This window comes from Ylistrum balloti, unplaced genomic scaffold (assembly GCF_031769215.1).
Source record: "Ylistrum balloti isolate Yb309-2 unplaced genomic scaffold, AGI_CSIRO_Ybal_v1 Utg370260, whole genome shotgun sequence".
Classification (NCBI taxonomy): Eukaryota; Metazoa; Mollusca; class Bivalvia; order Pectinida; family Pectinidae; genus Ylistrum; species Ylistrum balloti.
Window position 1 is genome coordinate 611,066 of NW_026782205.1, and position 21,169 is coordinate 632,234.

At 35.0% G+C, this 21,169-nt stretch overlaps 1 protein-coding gene across 1 annotated transcript in view; it reads right to left on the bottom strand.

The window, feature by feature from the left end:
* Positions 1 to 21,169, bottom strand: part of LOC132552592 (ankyrin repeat domain-containing protein 26-like) — a 77,184-nt gene that overhangs the window by 13,608 nt on the left and 42,407 nt on the right. The window contains exons 23-39 of the mRNA XM_060216779.1: positions 15,509 to 15,718; positions 11,754 to 11,938; positions 10,610 to 10,742; positions 10,299 to 10,478; positions 10,054 to 10,138; positions 9,287 to 9,427; positions 8,785 to 8,880; positions 7,850 to 8,089; positions 7,453 to 7,532; positions 5,920 to 6,061; positions 4,671 to 4,790; positions 4,098 to 4,144; positions 3,685 to 3,826; positions 2,811 to 2,999; positions 1,483 to 1,698; positions 1,179 to 1,298; positions 874 to 945 (exon numbers count right to left, since the gene is read on the bottom strand). Of these exons, the coding sequence (XP_060072762.1) occupies positions 874 to 945; positions 1,179 to 1,298; positions 1,483 to 1,698; positions 2,811 to 2,999; positions 3,685 to 3,826; positions 4,098 to 4,144; positions 4,671 to 4,790; positions 5,920 to 6,061; positions 7,453 to 7,532; positions 7,850 to 8,089; positions 8,785 to 8,880; positions 9,287 to 9,427; positions 10,054 to 10,138; positions 10,299 to 10,478; positions 10,610 to 10,742; positions 11,754 to 11,938; positions 15,509 to 15,718 (2,398 nt within the window). The remainder of the gene's footprint in view (positions 1 to 873; positions 946 to 1,178; positions 1,299 to 1,482; positions 1,699 to 2,810; positions 3,000 to 3,684; positions 3,827 to 4,097; positions 4,145 to 4,670; positions 4,791 to 5,919; positions 6,062 to 7,452; positions 7,533 to 7,849; positions 8,090 to 8,784; positions 8,881 to 9,286; positions 9,428 to 10,053; positions 10,139 to 10,298; positions 10,479 to 10,609; positions 10,743 to 11,753; positions 11,939 to 15,508; positions 15,719 to 21,169) is intronic.

Here is a 21,169-nt window from a genome sequence, read left to right on the forward strand (position 1 = left end):
GACTAAGCTACAGACAATACATAAGCCATGCAGTGTAAACAGGCCACAGTGCACCCATCACTTACATCAATACCCTGCTCACGCTGAAACAAGAATTGGTGTCATGCTACATTCACATACTGGTAGACAGACTCAAAGCTGTCAGGCATATTTCTCAGTGATACAACATACAATATATATAATATTAGTGATACATGTTCACATTATAAAGAAGGCTTTGTGTGCCTTAGTGACATAATAAACAGTGAGTGACCAGAGGTCTCCAACCCTTAGTATTATAAAGTTAGTGACTTACTTCATGCTGATACACATGCTCAAAGTCAGTTATCTTAAAGTATAAAACATGTAGTAAACTGGTGACTTAAGTGTATGGATTCTTCCTCATCAATGTTACAACAATGAATTTACAGCTAAATCTCCAGCCTTCAGTGCGGAGGTGAATAACTTTGACAGATATATCCTTATGTTGTCTGCAGTATTAATCACATGCTCAAAGCTTCTTCTTCAGAAGTAATACAATATACAACAAGCCATTGACTTAAGTGATGCACATGCTCAGGGTTACCTCTCCACTAAGTAATATACAATATGTTGTTATGGCGTTACACTGTTATATCATGTACATTATACAAGTGCACCAATATCATCCTTCTGTGATATACATGAATTCTAACCTCCATAATACCATGCTGTCCTTTTGTACATCCTCAAACACATTCAAGAGACCAAACAAACAATTCCAACATTCCAAACAAGTAGTAATGCGATAAATCATGTTTTTTAAAAAACATCTGGAAATATTTCCTTAAAACAAATAAACACCTTCTCCTATTACACATTAATTACCAATGTGATTGGTCAATGAAAACCTACCCCGAGCTTGTCCTCCAGTTGGGCCTTGGAAGACTTGAGATTTGAACACAGTTCCTCTAGACTGCTACGCACCTGAAAAGGCAGATAGATCTGGTAAAATCTGTACTTAAACACAAATATACTAAACTATTGGTCACTCCATTCAACGTAACAATAGTTCTGTAGTGTCTCTTAGCATTCAAATGGATGCAGTATCAGTTTACAGATACCTGGAATACAAACAGAATACACATCTATTGATGGGAGAGTTGGTGAGAAATGTTACGGGAAAGTTGTTCCCTGTCTTCCATACTGTTCCTACATACCCTCTGAGAGTCTTGTAAGTCTTTATATAACATCTCTGCACGCTGTTTCTCATGTGACAATTCCGCCTGTAGTTTGACATTATCAACTTGTATCTTCTGCAAGCTGTCCTCAAGCTCTTCCTAAAACCAAACAATCTGAGTGGTTAGGGTAAATTAAAGCAGAACATAGTCTTCTAATCATAACTGATATCATTATATCATATGATAAGATTTATGATTTGGTTTTACACAAAGTAAGACCTCAGAGCTAAACAACCTAAACCTTTACAGTATATTTAACCTTGAGAAATAAGACCCTAGATACCTTTGTCCTTGAGAAAGCCTCCATGTTGGCTGAGTTGTTTAAGATTTGCTGACTGCTGTACAGGTTGTTCTGTTCTGATCTTTCAAGTCTATCTACCATCTCTGTGATTCGAGCCTGGGACTCGATAGATTTCTCATGGGCCATCTCGTACTTCTGGTGTAATCTGTCTACCTCTAGCTTCAGTTGTCCCCTCTCCTGCTCCAGGGACTCCTTCGACTACACAGAATGAAAATATAGTGAGACAAGTTCTTTCCAATACATAACCACAATTAACCTCAGCTGACATCATTACTTCACAATTCGTTACTCATAAAGAGTTACTGGGACAAGAAAGTAAACAGTATACAGTTTTTTCATATGCAAAGTTTTCTGTATCTCTTCAACTTTAAAGGTATAAACAAATAAAAATCTCCACACTTAACATTCTAACTACAGTGTAAGTTGTTTAGAAACCAGTATTCATCAAATATCCACTTTCATCAGTTAAATGTAAATAGGCCTGGTCTTTGGTAATACTTTGTGGGTACATAATAAGTTCAGATCTCTCTGTCCTCAATACTCCAGGGATTAGGCTCCCTATCGCTCTCTGCACCCCTGGAACATTCCATGGCCAAATTGGTAGTTCTGTGTGTGACACCTTGTGGATAAGACTAATTTGATCCTTGTACATCTAACAAATCTAAAGGTCACATGAGTATATGTTGTAGTGGCTGTGAAGTTGAGTAACACTCCTTTGTAATCTTCAAAGGAGCATATCAGACTGTGATAGGTCCATTTATTTTCTCCTGAAACCCACTCAAGACCAATCAAATTGCTTCACTTCAATTTTGCCAGGAAATGTTCCAGGGTTGTAGAGAGTGAAAGTGATGGTAACCAATGGGGTATCAAGGATGAGATATCTCCTTTCAATTTGTACATCATTATAAGAGAATCTAACAGAGCCCTAATGTAATTATAGTTCCAGTGACCTTTTGTGGTCAGCACAACTGTCCCCTTCTCTGACATTTAGGACATTAAAAAAATTACAATGATAAAGGAGTCTCTGTTAGACATGACATTATAAAACATGGAAAAATACTTTGTTGAAATTACATAACTGCCTTTTAATACATCAGTTTTCTATTAAATTTCATTTTCAGAACATTTTCAATAGTGTATATTTGCTGGTATTACAGTCAATGCCACTGTCTTGACTGATAGAAACACCGTTCCACATCTTTTTGTCTGGCCATCAGAATGGTGAATCCAATGGAGCTCCTTTACATCCACATGTAACAAAGTACACAGTATGAAATAAAATGAGAGGTCTTGATTTAATTTGAACAAACCTTTTGAGCCATTTCTAGGGATGCCTCAGCCACAGAAAGTTTCCTGATGAGATCATTGTAGTCACGATTCATCCGGTTGAGCTCTTGCTCTAGTTGTGAGCGCCGGGCGTCTGAATTACGCACCTCTTCCCTGAGACGTGATGTCGTTTCTGTGAGGGATGAATTCCTCTCCTCCAAAGCCAAACGTGACTGCAACAAGGAAGATATACACACCTTTGAATGTGGAAGTTATTTTTTTATCACCCTAATAGAAAAAATATTCTTTCCATTAAAAGTATTGTAATAAATACCTGTAATCCATTTTTCATAAATTAATTACCATATTTTCTGTATTATAAGCTGCAACTTTTTCCCTGATGGGACAGGCATGTAGTTAATATATTGATGTGGCTTGTATGCGGATGAAGGGATGCAGATTATATTCCAGTGTGTATGATATATGGATCAAATAAAAAAAATCCATAGAATTGGCTCTGCAGCCTATATACGAGTGCAACTTATAACCCAGAAAAAACGGTATATCAGAAATGAAAATTTAGAAATATGTTCATTTGTTTTGTTAGAAGATGAAAACATTCTTAGCCATTGGACAGATTATTCAGTTTTACCAAATGTTGGTAAAATCTACATTAACTGGTACTAGAACATCATTTGAACTTTTGGAAGAAAACCTTTCTAAAAAAAACATAGATTTGCTAGGTCATTTGACAATGTGTTTCTCCCTCCAGTGGAAATCTGCATCAATCATAAATTACTGCAGTGTAATATGATTGGAAGGGAAGAAGGCTGTACATTTAGTGAGATTTACTGCAGTGTAATATGATTGGAAGGGAAGAAGGCTGTACATGTAGTGAGATTTACTGCAGTGTTCTACCTTGTCTTGTTCAGCTTTAAGTGAAGCTAGAATTGTGGTGAATCTCTCCTGCCCTGTGTCTGCAGCTCGGTCAGCCAAGGCCTGCTGGGATGTCTCTAGCTGTTGTTTCAGACTCAAATTATCATGCTGTAGGGTTGTATTCCTGTACACAAAACAAATATATTTTTACTTTCAGTACAGCCAACATTACGTAAACGACAACAAATCCAATTTAAGATGTATCAATATCTGTCCAAACCTATTTTTCTGTTTTATGTCCTCACCATAAAATAAAGTTTTAAAAACTCAGCAGTTGACTTTCTGGTAGGGACATTTAACACTATTAATTCAGAGATACTGTCAAAAGTTAATTCACATCGCAAACCATGACAAAATGCTTGAGATAAGGAATATAAGTTTACATGTGAACTCACTTTTCTTGAAGATTTTCAATCTTGGCCGAAAGTTTCACATTATGTTCCTGTAGAAGATGAAAATATAAAACATTCAAAGCTCTATATCAAGACTTCAATTAATGATCATGGTAAGTTTTCAAAGTAAAGAAGATCAACATCAATTTAAAATTTTCCCGGATTTGGCTTGTAACTTCATAAAAGATTGTTATGTATACAAGAATGCATGTCTATTGCTGAAATTCAATTTATTTGAATATCTCTATCCATATTTTGTTTTCTCTAGTCTTTAATATGTAATTCATACAAAATAAGACTAAAACTATTTCTCTTGTTGAAAAATTACCTTGCATTTTGTTAAATAAACTATATAATCAAAGTGTGCATGACAAGTATTGAATTTTTAAATATAACTCACATCCTGAAGTTATACCAGTCTACACAACAACTACAGACTAGTTAAGAAATACTAGTAGTAATGCTAGAGATTATATAAAGGTTGATGCCTGATGATTTACCTCCAGGTGATAAATATCACCTAACGGTATTAACATTCCTTTTATCTAACAATACCTTAGAACAATGAGAACTGACCTTTTCCACCTGGTAATTTTGGTCGTAGCTTTCCTGAGCACTTTTGTAGTATTGTAGATCTTTGGCAGTCTGGTTATACAGGTTAGACTTCTCCATTAGATTAGCACTAACTATATGGAACTGTGAAACAAAAATAAACTCTATGATATTACATCTTATAAAAAATAAAGATATGCAATCTGATACCTGTTATATGAAGATATACAATCTGATTGGCTGATACCTGTCATAAAAAAAATATTCAATCTGATTGGCTGATATGTCATATAAAAAATATTCAATCTAATTGGCTGATACCTGTCATATAAAAGATATATACAATCTGATTGGCTGATACCTGTCATATTAAGATATACAATCTGATTGGCTGATACCTGTCATATAAACAATATTCAATCTGATTGGCTGATACCTGTCATATAAAAGATATATACAATCTGATTGGCTGATACCTGTCATATTAAGATATACAATCTGATTGGCTGATACCTGTCATATAAACAATATTCAATCTGATTGGCTGATACCTGTCATATAAAAGATATATACAATCTGATTGGCTGATACCTGTCATATTAAGATATACAATCTGATTGGCTTATACCTGTCATATAAACAATATATAAACAATATTCAATCTGATTGGCTGATACCTGTCATATAAAAGATATATACAATCTGATTGGCTGATACCTGTCATATAAAAGATATACAATCTGATTGGCTGATACCTGTCATATAAAAGATATACAATCTGATTGGCTGATACCTGTCATATAAAAGATATATACAATCTGATTGGCTGATACCTGTCATATAAAAGATATTCAATCTGATTGGCTGATACCTGTCATATTAAGATATACAATCTGATTGGCTGATACCTGTCATATAAACAATATTCAATCTGATTGGCTGATACCTGTCATATAAAAGATATATACAATCTGATTGGCTGATACCTGTCATATAAAAGATATTCAATCTGATTGGCTGATACCTGTCATATAAACAATATTCAATCTGATTGGCTGATACTTGTCCTATAAAAAATATTTGATCTGATTGGCTGATACCTGTCACATAAAAGATATACAATCTGATTGGCTGATATCTACTGTGCATTCAATGTCAAACCTCTGGCACATTTCAAGCTGTTATCTTACTGTTTTCAACAACCTTGATACACAATTCACTTACTAGCTGCATTTATGTTACAATATAAAACCATCACCAGGGACTACCTTACCTCATTTTCCACTGAGGTGAGCTTGGCCTCGATGGCATGACTCCTCCTAACCACAGTTTGATTTTGTTCCTGTAGATCCTGGAGTTCCCGCTGTTTCTGGTCCTTGGTGACCTCCCAGTTTTCTTTGTCATCCTGGTATCGCCTGAAACCACACACAGAGGTGAGTTTTCCATTGGAAACTGTTTACAAACTTTCCAATTTACCCAAATCTGCTTTAGGGCCAACTCTGATCATTTCATTCAGTACAAATAATTTTACCATTATATAATTATTTTTCTTGTCCCGGCAAGTACAATTTTACAATTTCATAGTAAAGGCAAACAAGTACTAATATCTTTCTTTACTAATCCAGCCAAAACTAAGCGGATTGCTCCAGTATTTATAAAAAAAAATGTTTTCATTATTTTTCAATACACTGTCAAAGAAACTCACTCTGTTTAACTGAAACAAATTTGAGAATGGATTGTAAATATTTCTTTTTAAATGTACTATTATCAAATCTACTGATGGGCTAAAAATGTTGATTATATACATTTGTAAATTCAAAGTCAGATATAATCCTTCACATGCAATACAATCAAACTCTTATATTGAAGATGACTGTCAACGACCAAATTTGAAATTCTGAATACATTTTCCATCAAATCTGTGAAATTTGTGCAAAAAGTACAATTGACAGAAACAATGTTAAGTTTCAAATCAAGACATTGTCACTAACATTGGTACTGAATGACAAAACTTAAGAACAGATTATAAATTGTTTATTTTGCTGCCAAGAAAACAACTGTGCATAGGACGCACAATTTGAAAAATTAAAAGTCCTAAGTGGGTTGTACCCACAGTATGTAGCTATAGGATTTTTCTCTTTCTTTTTCTTTCATGGAAAGTTAAAAAATTTTGCAAGTTCGCTCCTGAATTTCCTATACTGCACATAATATATACACCAAATTCCATTCAAATGAAAGCACAGCTATGCTCATGACACAAAATTTTAACAAGGGCAATAACTCTGTTTTAAGGGGGTCATGGGTCCGATTTTACTACACTGCACCTTGATTTTCTATGACTGATTAATACATCATGTTTCAATATCCTAGTTTCAATGCAGGCAAAGTTATGCTCCAGACACAAAATTTTAACAAAGGGCTTTAACTCTGTAATTAAGGGGTTGGAGACCCTATCATTGATATACTGCACATTGTATGATCAATGTATATATCAAATTTCATTATCCTAGCTTAAATGCAACAAAGTTATACTCAAAACAAGAATCTTTAAACAAAAGGCTATAACTCTGATTTAGGGGTCAAGAACCCTCCACTGCATATTGTCTTTGTATGATCAATGTGTTTACAAAGTTAAGTATTCGGTCGTTTATATATTTATAAAAATAAATGTCATTTGAGATGATGTTAAAAGATTTTGTCTAAGTATGGCTCTGTCTTATCTGATTTTCTGATATATTTCATGTTTTACTCTTGGTGTGTTGATTATTTATAGAAACGTAATCAACATTTGCTAAAAGTAAAATACCTTTCCAGTTCATTCCTGGCTTGCTCACTCTTCTCCAGTTCCATAGCAGCAGTATGCAGTCTGTTTTTGGCTGATTCCAACTGAAATACAACATTAGAAACTGTACTTAATGGATTGAATTTCCCTTCCATCATCAAACAAATGAGAATATTTTACATTAAAGCATGCACATGTACTAAACTTTTAAACTCCTTATCTCACTGAGGAGGAATATGTTTATCATCATCAGGAAAAGTGAAAGATTTCATTTCAGCATTAGTCAGCAACATTTCTTCTGGTACTTCAGACAGTACTAGGTCTAGGAACAGAAAACTCTTCAAAGTCATACTGATTGTCAGGGTAAGGTAACTGACAGCTCCGTACAGAAAAAAATACATTAACTGCCAGATGTACAAACCTGTGCCTCGCCCTTCTCCCTGGCCAGACGTTCACGCTCCACCACACCATTAAGGACATTGACCTCACTGCGACTGTTGCTAATCTGGAGGTTATACTGGACTGTGGCATGAGCCAGGGCATCCTCATTCAACTTAATTTCAGTCTTCAAGTCCTCAATCTTTCGTTGCAGCTCCTCATTTTCTGATGAAAGCAGTGCATTCTCATCCTTGAACCTTGACCTCTGTCTGTCAATCTCCAACTGATAACAAGAATATGTCATGAGACCAACATTTCAAAGGTCAGGAATCATGAGATCATGTCTTTATAAAGTACATGTCTCGTACAGAGAATATCTCAAATGCCTGGCCTTGTTGTAAGGAATTCAATAAAAGAAGGATACAAAGTCTTGTTGGCAGAAGCTTTGAGGTAAGTCTTGAAATCACAACATTGACATAATACTCTTGGTCTGTCATGTTTATTCATCAGACAGAATTCCACATGGATGGGATATTTTTTCACTACAGACACACTTACATTTACGGCATCATAACACAATTATCACATAACGTGTGCCATTTGACATTTGTGTCATTAGCAGAACATGCTAGTTATGTGATAAAGAGGATATCACTAAAAAGAAAGGGAAGTTTCTGTCACTTAAAGGTTTTCTTATTTATCAAAGGTTTTGATAATTTATAATAATCTGTGATGAAGAGGAAAAGGACCACTTGGTGTATCATAATAATTTCAGGAAAATTTTAAAGACAAATGACAGATGATAATGTAATGTGTTATAACACAAGCTTTTAAAGTTTTTCTTAATAACATCTGAATTAAATCTGAAAAATTTGCTCTTTTCTTTAATTCATTTTGACATCTGAAAAATTTGTGATTGAATCATACCTACACTTGATAAAGCTAAGGTATATTTGTGGAATTGTATCGAAAACATACCTTCATAGCACTAAGTTCTGCACGAGCTTTTTCTAAATGATCATGGGTGTACTTCCTGTCTTCATCAGCAACTTCCAGCCGATTCTCTGCATCAGACTGCAAGCAAATACAACAATGTGTTACTGAAGGGGAGGTAATTAGAAGTGTCTGACCTGAGTTAAGAAAACTGTTATGTTTTCTAAGTAATGATAACCCTAGTGGTGCCATTGTACTGTGATGATAGCAGAACTGTCTTAGATGCAGCAGATTTTTTCTGAATTCCAGGACAAACTTTATGTCTCAGATTTGGTAAATAACTCTAATTATCATACAGATGATGATGTTTGAGAGAAAGAGGCAATGATGTTACCTATTATTACTGAACTTACAGTCACCTGTCATTAGTGACCTTGAACTGACTATCACCTGTGATTAGTGACCTTGAACTGACTAACACCTGATATTTGTGCCTTGACCTGACTATCACTTCCTACTGATAGCCGTGATCCTATCATAAACTCACCTTTTGAGTGGCGGCCTTGACCTGTTCGGTGTGTAGTTGCTGCTGCAGTTTCTGTTGTTCCTCATTAAGATGTTCCTGAAGCTGACGAGCATTCTTCTCATGTTGGTACTGACGTGTCAGTGTCTCTTTCTCATCCTCAAGCTGTAACATCAAAAGTATTTGATATCTACAGACAAATGTTTAACATATAAAGCCAACTCAGTAGGATGATTCGCTCTGACCTGTGTTAAGATATGACCTATAACCTTTGTGATGTGTAATTAGTATAACAATTCTCTATGAAGTTGGGATATATGACCTATGACAATTCTCTATGACCTTGGGATATATGACCTATGACAATTCTCTATGACCTTGAGAAATATGACCTATGACAATTCTTTATGACCTTGGGATATATGACCTATGACAATTTTCTATGAAGTTGGGATATATGACCTATGACAATTCTCTATGACCTTGGGATATATGACCTATGACAATTCTCTATGACCTTGAGATATATGACCAATGACAATTCTTTATGACCTTGGGATATATGACCTATGACAATTCTCTATGACCTTGATATATATGACCTATGACAATTCTCTATGACCTTGGGATATATATGACCTATGACAATTCTCTAATGTTTGTGTGGTATGCAACAGATGGCATCACATGTGGAATTTGGTTCATGATTGTATGACCTATGACAAAACTCCCAAATGACCTAAACTTGTAATAACCCCAGAGTGACCTATGACCTATGACTAAGATCTTACCTGTTTCAGGGCACTGGTGGCAGTTCTGATCTCCATCTGCATGTTCCTGATCTGGAGTTCTGCTTTCTGTCGCCCTTCCATCTCACTGCAACAAACATTAGTTTCAGCATTTGTCCTTTAGAGAAATCTTGAGACTCCTATCACGTGTAAAACCACTGCGCTTATTTGATTAGATTTTTTTAAGTTCCTACTGTTTGGGATTATGTTTCACAGAGAAAGCCAATTGACAAGGTATTCATGCCTACCTTGTATACTGTTCTTCCTTTCTGGCCAATTGCTCCTTGGTCTTGTTGAGGAGGATGTCAGCATTCTTCCTCATCTCTACCTCTTCATTGAGGCTGTACTCCAGGGTCCTGATCCTCTGCTCCAGGTCAAGTTTAGCTTGCTCCAGTGATGTACGTTGCTGGTTCAGTGTGTCTATCTTCCTGTAAAGACAACACAGCACAGTTTTGAACAAAGATGTTATTTGACCACATATTTATCAAGTATAATCTACCATATCAAACTGAAAGTATCCCACAGTAACAACAAAACTAAAATAAATATAGATATTTACTTCTGCATTTCATTGCGTTCCTTGGACAGTGATTTATGCTTGCTCTCCATTGTGAGTCGCTGGTTCCTTTCCTGATCTAACATCTTCCTCTGATCTCGGAGGTGGTCCTGAAGCTTTATCACGGTGTTAGGATCTACATCAGACAATAAAAATAACATTACAAAGAGAAGCCTAAATATTACAGGTAAAAAGTGTCCAAGACTGTCTGCAAGCAATTCTAAATATCATGCTATTACAATTTGTAACATATGTTTAAATTTTAGAGCAGTTTGTTTCAGTTTACTATGTAGAATGACTTAAGTTCAGAGTTGACAAGAAGAATCAGAAATGGTGACCAAGTATACTGAGCGCCTATTTCTAGGTTAAGATTGAATGTCCATCTCTATGGCAATAGCTCTTACAATCTATACTGATACAGTCAAGTTATGTATCATTTCTATCATCAAACACTATAGCAATAGATTACGTTACCTTACCAGTACACTGTCTAATGGTAATAGATTACGTAGCCTTACCAGTACACTGTCTAATGGTAATAGATTACAGCCTTACCATACACTGTCTAATGGTAATAGATTTCTATACACTGTCAAACTTACCAGTACACTGTCTAATGGTAATAGATTACGTAGCCTTACCAGTACACTGTCTAATGGTAATAGATTACGTAGCCTTACCAGTACACTGTCTAATGGTAATAGATTACGTAGCCTTACCAGTACACTGTCTAATGGTAATAGATTACATAGTCTTACCAGTTTGAAATTTAGTCACAACTGCTCAAACACAAAGACCAAAGTCTGTTCATCAATAATCTTTTTGTATCTCTTTAGCTTTCATTTACAGCTTTACCTGACAGACCAAATATCAGATTAATTTTTTTAGTGATCTTTTTTGCAATTTGCAAACACTCAGGATGAAAGACATAAATCCTGCAAATTTTTGTAAAAGGCACATTACATTTCAATACATTAACATAAAACACTAATTAATCCTTCAAAGACTACAGTATAACTTTTGGTATTTAAGTACAAAAATGCAGTAAAATTTTCTGATTGTTTATATGGCTTTGATTTAAAAAATAGGTAAATCAACCAATTCTAATCATTCATAGTAACAAAGATTAAATTGTAGAATAACTTACCACTGAGATTCATATTGGCAAGAACATCCTTGCTGTAAGGGATGTTGGTGTTGGTGTATGTCGAGTTTTCACCATTCTCTGTGGAGGTGAAAGACAGCATGTCGTCGTCAGGGAGGTCGAGACCTTTGTAGGGGGCGTAGCTGTAGGATGTGGGCAGATTCTTCAGATACGTCCCCATGTCCGACCTGTCAACAGCAGATGTCAATCTTTAGGAAAATCTAATTAACACTGATCAGTACTTTATTCTAACTTTACCATCTGTTTGTGAAAGTTCTGAGGTTGAATTTAGTGCTATGTCCATCTACGAATAACTTTTCCAGATAAAGGAACATTCATTAGTAATAAGATGAAATACAGTGTCTTAAAATATCAGCTGTATTTTGGCGAGGGTGAAGAAACACAAAAGTGGCAGGCCTCTGGTAAGCGACTTTTGTCATTTTGTCCAGAGCAAAAAAAGCCAGTTTATATCTTAAAACACTGACCATGTATTCTGTTTATCCTGCAACACTGACTGCAAATCAGACCATCAAAACTTCAACCGTTTTTTGTTCAATCTTTGTTCCACACAGAAATATAGTTCCAAATTTCAAAGGATATGGAAACAACTTTTTGAATTTTTATAAATAAGCTTGTTCATTATAGCATATAAAATTATTTTTTTTCAACACTTTCTTTATATTGTTAAAGGTAGTTTTTAAGTAAGCTAAGAAATCTACTCTGTTAAATTCATGTGTGCTAAAATACAGCTGTTTTGCATTACAGCAAAAATATATGTGACAGGCGTATTCTGACAACTACACTGCCAGTTACAGGATTAAAAAAGTGTAAATACTGTATACTAACTTTAAGGATGAAATAATATTGTCTACAAAATGGTAAATTATGACCTTTGACCCTTTAACTGTTATTGTTGATCACTAAATTCTAACATGATATAAATTTAGTGTGTTATATACCAAAGGGCCCTAGTGATAACATCTTTGGAGTAAAATTTAATTCTATAGGGGGTCTCAGAGATATATCACAAGTATAAGGAGACTGGCTATAATAATTAGTGTAGACAATAATGTGGACAAATTGGTGAGATTCATCTCCACACAAAGTCCTGGAATCATGTATTTCCTCCTGTAGAGTTTCAATAAGTTACAAAAGGTTTTCTTGGTGGAATACAATTATCACAACAGTCTGTTAAGAAAATGACCACAAACACAAAATGTTTGTCCCTTAAAATGAATAGGCCTACCTACAACCGACTTCCTACAATAAATGGCATGATAACAGATGGCATTTACAAGATGCCAAAGTCCAAAACATCCAATAACCACACAAAGCACCAGACAAGGGATTCACAACTACTAGAACACACTGGTGACTTACTCGTCCTCAACCACCATTGGTGTGACTTCCACTACTTGAGTAGGAGGAGGGGGACTGTGAGCCCTCGACACTAATCTCTCCCTCACCACAAGTGGGGTTGGGAGGAGCCAGCGCTGCCGGGAACGCAATATTGGTGGAGGATGGTACATATACACCATTGGTCTCCTGTAATATGTTCCATGGAACATGATCTCACTGCACCTCTGTAGACATAATCCTCTTTAATTCTCACCAAACCAAACTATCACGTCTTGATTTCCATCACTGAAGTCCAGCATGTTTATCCTTAGTTCTGATAGTTACCAACCATGTATGAAACAAAAGCCTCCTCACAAACAACATTTTCCTAATATGTTTAACAGTTTCTTATCACAAGGCCAATAATTTGTAGTGTAATGTTACACTGACTGGACAGGACAAGATCAGACAGGTAAAACCATCAGGATATCACATCCCACTAAGGATACATTCCAGCACAAGTTCATCTCTCCACACCAACTGTGCAGGTGACACCACTGATCACAATACTGATATCGTTCACAGTCGCACTACAGTTCAGATGTTTTTTTATGTACAGTTAAGCGATCAACCATAAACATCAACAAGCTGATCAATAATAAATTGTTATGCTAGAGAAATCCCAACCTGAAATATCACCAGTTAAATTCTAGAAAACTTTTCTTTATCACCAAAATCCATAAAAGTTTAAATAATTAACAGACTATTTGCATGGTGATATGATTTTTTAAGTCATTAACACTAGGCACCTTGTTGATACATTATTGGTTTTACAGAATAACAGGTTAGAGTATTTAATTACAGCCAGCATGTACTGTGCTAATGTCATCAAAATGTGATGAAATATTTCACACAGCTGAACAAAGGAATACATTGTCAACAAACAAATAACATCCAAAACACCAAGGTTAGGTAATTATTGTCTACATCTACAAAGCCTTTTTGTCCCATATGATATATACAAAATACTCTTCAGACATGGCTTTCTAATTTCTTCAATCAACAAACTATTGTTAACTGGCAAAAAATGTTCGTTAGCACAACTCATTATGGTAATATATCAACTCTGTTAAAATTTCCCTTTATCTCCTTAACTTTCAATATATAAATATGTAAACTGTCTTTGTACTTCTGTATATCATTAGGAACTCATCAATATTTCACAGCTGACATGTGTTATATGACACAGTCGTATAATTACAAATATTATTTTCACTTCCAATGGAATGTTCACCAAATAACTAAGTCCAATGGGTTTCAGCTTGATACTGTTTGCCTTCTAAATTCAGCTTTAACAACAGATGGGATTCCTTTGTTTGAATCCTTCAGAATCTTGAACTTCAATCTCTCAGAAACGAAATCCATAAATAAACAATATGAACGAAACACTTCACCAAATTAGTAAACTTATTTGTAAATCTCATTCCCATTTGAAACATTGTTTGGCTTATTTTGTTTGAGCTTTTATCTAACCTACAAACTGAGTTTCAAGTTTCAGCAGATTCTTTGACTGACAGTAGATCTGTTGACCAGTTTTGCTTAAATTGTCGTAATTAATTCTCAAGAATCATGTTTTCCTCACTAATACAAAAAATACACTCCAGGAAAAAAATGACAATCAATCATAAACTATATATTAATATTATCAATTCAATCTAAAGTCAACCTTTCAACAACCCTGTGCAGAAGTCATGTAAAAGAGTATTTACACAGGTTCAAAGTCAGAACCAAAAACAAACCCGAGACTGAAATAATTAAAACTTTTCCTTTCATTTCAGGTTTTACCTGGCGACTACACTCAACACTTACCAGCTGCCATTGGCTAGCTGCTTCAACACCCACCAACCTTACACAACTGCTGTGTAACCACCATTTTTCTTTTGTGACAAAAAAGTATACACATGTATCCATAGAAATGTTTGGGAAAAAGAACCACAAGTTTAGGTTTAAACAAATGTTGATGACATCACCAGTTTTGAGATACAAAATTGGTGATGTCATTGATAATGACCTACAATTTTGATGACGTCATGACAATTGTGACGTCATCAAAATGGACAATTGATGATGATGTCACAATCTAACAAAGACAAGTCCATGTGAAAATAAGAAATAACTGAAAGACAATGTAAAATAATAACAAACTAAATTATTTATTGCTCTCAAATGCTGATTCTTGAGTTTAGTAACAAAAAACGAAAATAAGACAGGAAGCAACCAAACACTTTCCCAAGCACAATATAAATAGAAGAATAAACACATTTTTTACATGCTGGAAGAACATTAAAATCATCAGACAATACTTACAAAACAGCTTCAAGCAGTTACAAATAAGTAGATAAGACATAAACCAGACTTACCTGTCAGGTTCAAGATCACTGTCATCATCGTCTATACTGTTGCCATCACTTTGGAGCGACATTTTGAGGCGGGTTGGATTGGTAGGTGAAGGTCGGGAGGTAGGGGATTTGTGCTGGGGAAGTGCCTCACTCCTTGTAGGAGGGGACACTGAAGTGAATTGGGGTGGAGGTGGGTGTGCAGGGATCTCAGGGGGTTTAGTCGCCTCAGGTCTGCAGGAAAACAAAAACACATTTACAAGTGACACAAACCAATGATAAAGAAGGATAGCTGGAAAGTTAAAACATTAGTTAATGCATGATAACACTTGTTTAATGTCTTACTCAACTAAAACTTAAAGCTTAAAATACAAAACTAAACTTTTTTATGTAGGGTATATTAATTTTTAATACCTTTTTCCAATAAATATTCAATATTCCTCCCTGGGTTTTTAAAATTTAATTCTATTATCAATGTCATATACACAAGTTTCCAACATGGAAAGTTTAATATGAAACTGGCATTAAATCTGAATCTCACCTCAATAAGTATCGCTAATAACAGATTTAAAAGACAGTAGCAACGGAAGATTCACTTTAATGAAATGTCACGTTTTCATAAACATTGTATATTGTACATATTACACACCTGTTAAACACTATTTTATTTGATCTATATTTAGAGTGTGTACGAAACTGAAAATTACTTTGAAATTAAGTAAAATAAGCAAAGTGCGAGGGGTCTCACATGGGTCCTTTACAATGGTAGTCAGGTATATATAGCATGAGGCATGTTGTAATACAGTGTAATTGTTGTAAATATACATACAAAATTTGTTCAATCGTAACTTGCACAAGCATTATAAATAACATTTATCAATTATAAACTTTTATTTGAATTATTGATAATATGAATGGTTACAATCTGACATTTCTAGGACAAGTAAAGTTTGCTGTAAGGGGTGTCCTTATAGATTGCCATACCTCATACATGTGCCTTATACTTATTCAGCATAATTCTATGTTCATCAAAATCCATTGCAATTCATTTTTCAGTTTTAAATTGGTTATTAAAATCAAACTAATATTATAATCCTTAGATTAAAACTAACAGTATAATACAATGATCGAGATTAATTATGTAGGAAACATTTAAAGTTGATAGATTTTAAGATCTGAAAACCTAATATCTTAAGCCTCTGTGTGGATTTTGAAATGAAAATCAAGGTTAAAAGATTATCTGGTGACTAATATTGCAGTCTCTAACATGTTACGATACAAAATTTGTAAGACACTTGGTGCTGCAGCAAAACACTGAACATTGTAGCAGTAAACTCAATTAACATCAGCAATAAGTAAATACAAAAGAAATGTGAATATAAACAAAACTTAACAATTACAAAATTGTCACCACTAAAAATAAATTATTTCTATTTCAGATATTTTCATTTACTAGAAGTCTATGCAATAATACAACATATTGATACACTGCAAAGATATTCAATATACCACTCATCAGCTGTGATAAAAACCTGTTCCAGAACTGACCCAAAGTATCACGCTTAGCTTTAATACTCAATCAGAATGAACCCACGGATGATTGTATGTGTATGTCAGCATTCTTTGCCGACCTGCTTGTCTTTACCTGGTGATCAGATTTTGTTAACAATAGGATCTACACATACACAAAGTTCAGGGCTACATTCAATACATGTGTAACTTGAAAAAAATTACATATCTCAGGGTTTACTTTGAGTGTTGAGGAGGCTTGAAATCTGCACCTGCATTTCAGGGCATCATGTCCTAATCCTCTCCAGAGTTGAAGAAGCCTTCAGAATAGACATTCCTAAAGCTTACTGATGCCTCAATATTTGGTAAGGCAATGATATTGTTTAACCACATGGTATATAACAATATAAACATTTAAATCCCTAGGTATCTTGTGTTTTATAACATTAAATAATTGAAGAATTCTTCTCATAGGAGGTATCAAGACACAAATCAACATATACCAAAATTTATTTCTGTTTACCAAATATTTCTAAACGGGGCTATCATATCATATACACAATATACTAGCAGCCCTGTGACATATAGATGACAAGGAGTCATGTGTTATAGTATAGACAACTAGTATATAATAAGTTATAGGCATTACAAAAACACATGACAGTACCTACCCCTAACTTCATGCTAAATGTTCATCTATATCACAGAAACTGACCGCTGTATCCCAAAGCTGACCACACTGTACACCTAAGTCAATTAAGCACTGTAATCAGTGACCACACTGAGAACTGATAGTACTTTTTCACTGGTGACACCCGCCTGTGTTTACCTACGGGCTGTGTGTATCACCAATGAACCAAATAAGATCAGAGTTAATCCCTCATTGTAATGTTGTTGAACTTCCATTGTCACCTCTATACTTGTCACAAGTGGTAGCATGTTTTGTTGTAGATATAGAATATTCCCAACTGATAGCACTTGACACTTTATTCAGTCCTTCAAATGAAGTTCTTCAGCTGGACATTTTGGGAATGGACTGGCTTAGTATCCTAACTACACGCCTTATGATAAATATTGTACTGTTATAAGTGAAGTACAGGAAAGACGAGGCTTCTTTAGATCTCCACACATGATCAATACATGTCTATAACTTACCCCGTGTATTTGCATTGATTTGAGAAATGAAATTGGATCAGTAAATGAATGTTGCCGAAACTTTTATTGATGTTTTACCATTTTTTTTCCTGAATCAATTTGACAAAGAAACAACTCTAACTTTCAAACTTTTTTTTAATATATAAAGAATAAATGAATAAAACATATTCATAATTCACAACAGTGACTTTATAAACCACAATCCAAAAGCTATGAAAGTTTTCTAAATGATTAAAAATATTTCCAACATAAAAGCAGCTCTGAAGAAAGTTTTTCCTAAACTAAGTACTGTACAATTCACAATAGATCAAAAGTATTCAAAAGACAGGAAGAAATTTCAATGTTGAATGGATCAAGAGGTTCAGAAAACAAAATGCCATGTACAACATTAATGAAGCAGTGGTCAAACTTCAGCAAGAATTTCTGAATATTGACACAGTCTTCAACACAGTGAAGTAGGTCAATGATATATGTTAAAGGAAGAAGACTATAAAGTTTGTGTGTATGGTATACCAGGAACAACACTGGTGTACTTTTCTTCAGTTCTTGAACACCTAACTTACTCCGGGTCCTGATCAAACCCTTTTGAGTCCCACTTCTAATCCTAGTCAATCCTGATCAGTGCCTGATCTTGTCCAGGTCGTGATCAAACCTTCTACAGGAGTCCCATGCCAATGATCGACCCCTGGATTCTACAACTAACCTGGCTAAGTCCTGGCTCCAATTTCATAACTTCCATAACTTCAGGCATTTCCTTAACTTAAAATTTCCCATAGGAATGCATTGCATAAGTTCAGGAAATTTCCTTAAATTATAAGTTTTTCCTTAACTTACATACAGCTTTGCTATGGTAGTTAAAATTTCCTTAAGTTAAGGACAACTTGTGAAATTGGGGCCTAACCAACAATCTTGGCCCAGTCGTGATTCACCTCCAAGTCCCACACCCAACCTGGCCAAGTCCTGAACAACAACCCCTGGGTCCCACACCTACTCTTGGCCTAGTCCTGATTCATCCCTTGGTTCCATGCCTAACCTGGCCAAGTCCTGAACAACAACCTCTAGGTCCCACACCTAATCTTGGCCAGGTCCTGATTAACCTGTTGGGTCCACACCTACTGACTGTTTTATTCTTGTATTCCTGAGTTCTGTGACAGCTGACCCAGTGCCTACCCTTCACCTGATACCCTGAAATGCCCACTATATATATACTATTGACATGAATCTGCACCATTGATCCTCTATAAACACATATTCAATGAATGACAAATTTAAATATTTAATCTACCACTATATCAAATCTGACACAATGATGACACTAAAATCATGAGATGTGTATCTTGTAATCACCAGAAATAACCAGAGATAGAACTGATATCTACTTAACAGAGTATAATATTGCTGATGTTACTTCACAACCTGTTTTGGTTGAGCAGGCTGACCTGGAACTGTGTCAATACATTACAAATAAAATCAAAGGTCACCATAGGAGCGACAGCTTTAGCACCACTAGCAAAAAATAGATTTCCAGTGCAGTATAAAGTCACCTGCATTTTGTGGTGCTGTTCTCGACAATGTATGATAAACTATAACAACAGTGTCATATACAATGAATAGAACTGCTTTTGACAGTCACATAAACAGTAGTTACTAATGCATTAACAGTATACAGACTGAGGTTCTTTTGACCACTTTTCTATCAAAAAAATTAGGTATCTGAGTGACTGTACATTTGTACGTAAAGTAACAATGTGACTGTAAATTGGTATGTAAGGTAACTGTGTGACTTTACATCTGTATGTAAGGTAACCGTGTGACTGTACATTTGTATGTAAGGTAACCGTGTGACTTTACATCTGTATGTAAGGTAACCGTGTGACTGTACATTTGTATGTAAGGTAACCATGTGACTGTACATCTGTATGTAAGGTAACTGTGTGACTGTACATCTGTATGTAAGGTAACCGTGTGACTGTACATCTGTATGTAAGGTAACTGTGTGACTGTACATCTGTATGTAAGGTAACCGTGTGACTTTACATCTGTATGTAAGGTAACCGTGTGACTGTACATCTGTATATAAGGTAACCGTGTGACTGTACATCTGTATGTAAGGTAACCATGTGACTTTACATCTGTATGTTAGGTAACCGTGTGACTTTACATCTGTATGTAAGGTAAACTGTGTGACTGTACATCTGTATATATGGTAGCCCTGTAACTGGACATTGCTATGATACAGTACATACAGACACTTTTGACAGCCATAGTACAGACATAAAATCTGTCACCAGTGTAATACAATACCTGGAGCTGTTGAACTATTACTTTATACAACAAAAAATGAAATATATGCTATGTTTTTGTCACCATTATTTTATCTTAATTTACAGAAGCTTACCTTCATATCACTCACAATCAAAATAACAGGTCATCAATACAGTATACAGATAAATCCCACTAACTTTGACTGGTCATCTGATGGATATGGACTATCTTTCATTTTAATGTATCAATTATTCAGCAAAGTTCCCCCCTCCCCCAAGCTCAAACATCGAACACAACTAATACTGGAGAAGATTAAATGTCTGTGACTTGTGTTGGTTCAAGTGTGTAATAAGTAGCATCTACTGCTGCATCACAAATGAACATAAATATTTAATAAGTAAAACAAAAAAAACACCATTCTTTCATACTGGCTAATAGCCAAGCCACATCCAACCAACATCATCTGCCAGAGAGAAAAATTACACAGGCAATATTGTACAATATAACATCTACTGTATACAGGTCATTTCCATCATCACAGGTAAAGAATTTACAGAACACAGATATCTACTGTCCTTTACAGCTCAGTTCAGTACAGTGTGGTTCTCCTCTGTAACACCGGACTAACAAAAACTTGGACTTGTTTTTGATGACTAAGGACATTTGAGATGAAAGACTACATGATATTTACTAAAACCTTAGTTTCTGACTGATATGTCCTGTTCTTAATATGCACGCATGTGTTACATATTATCT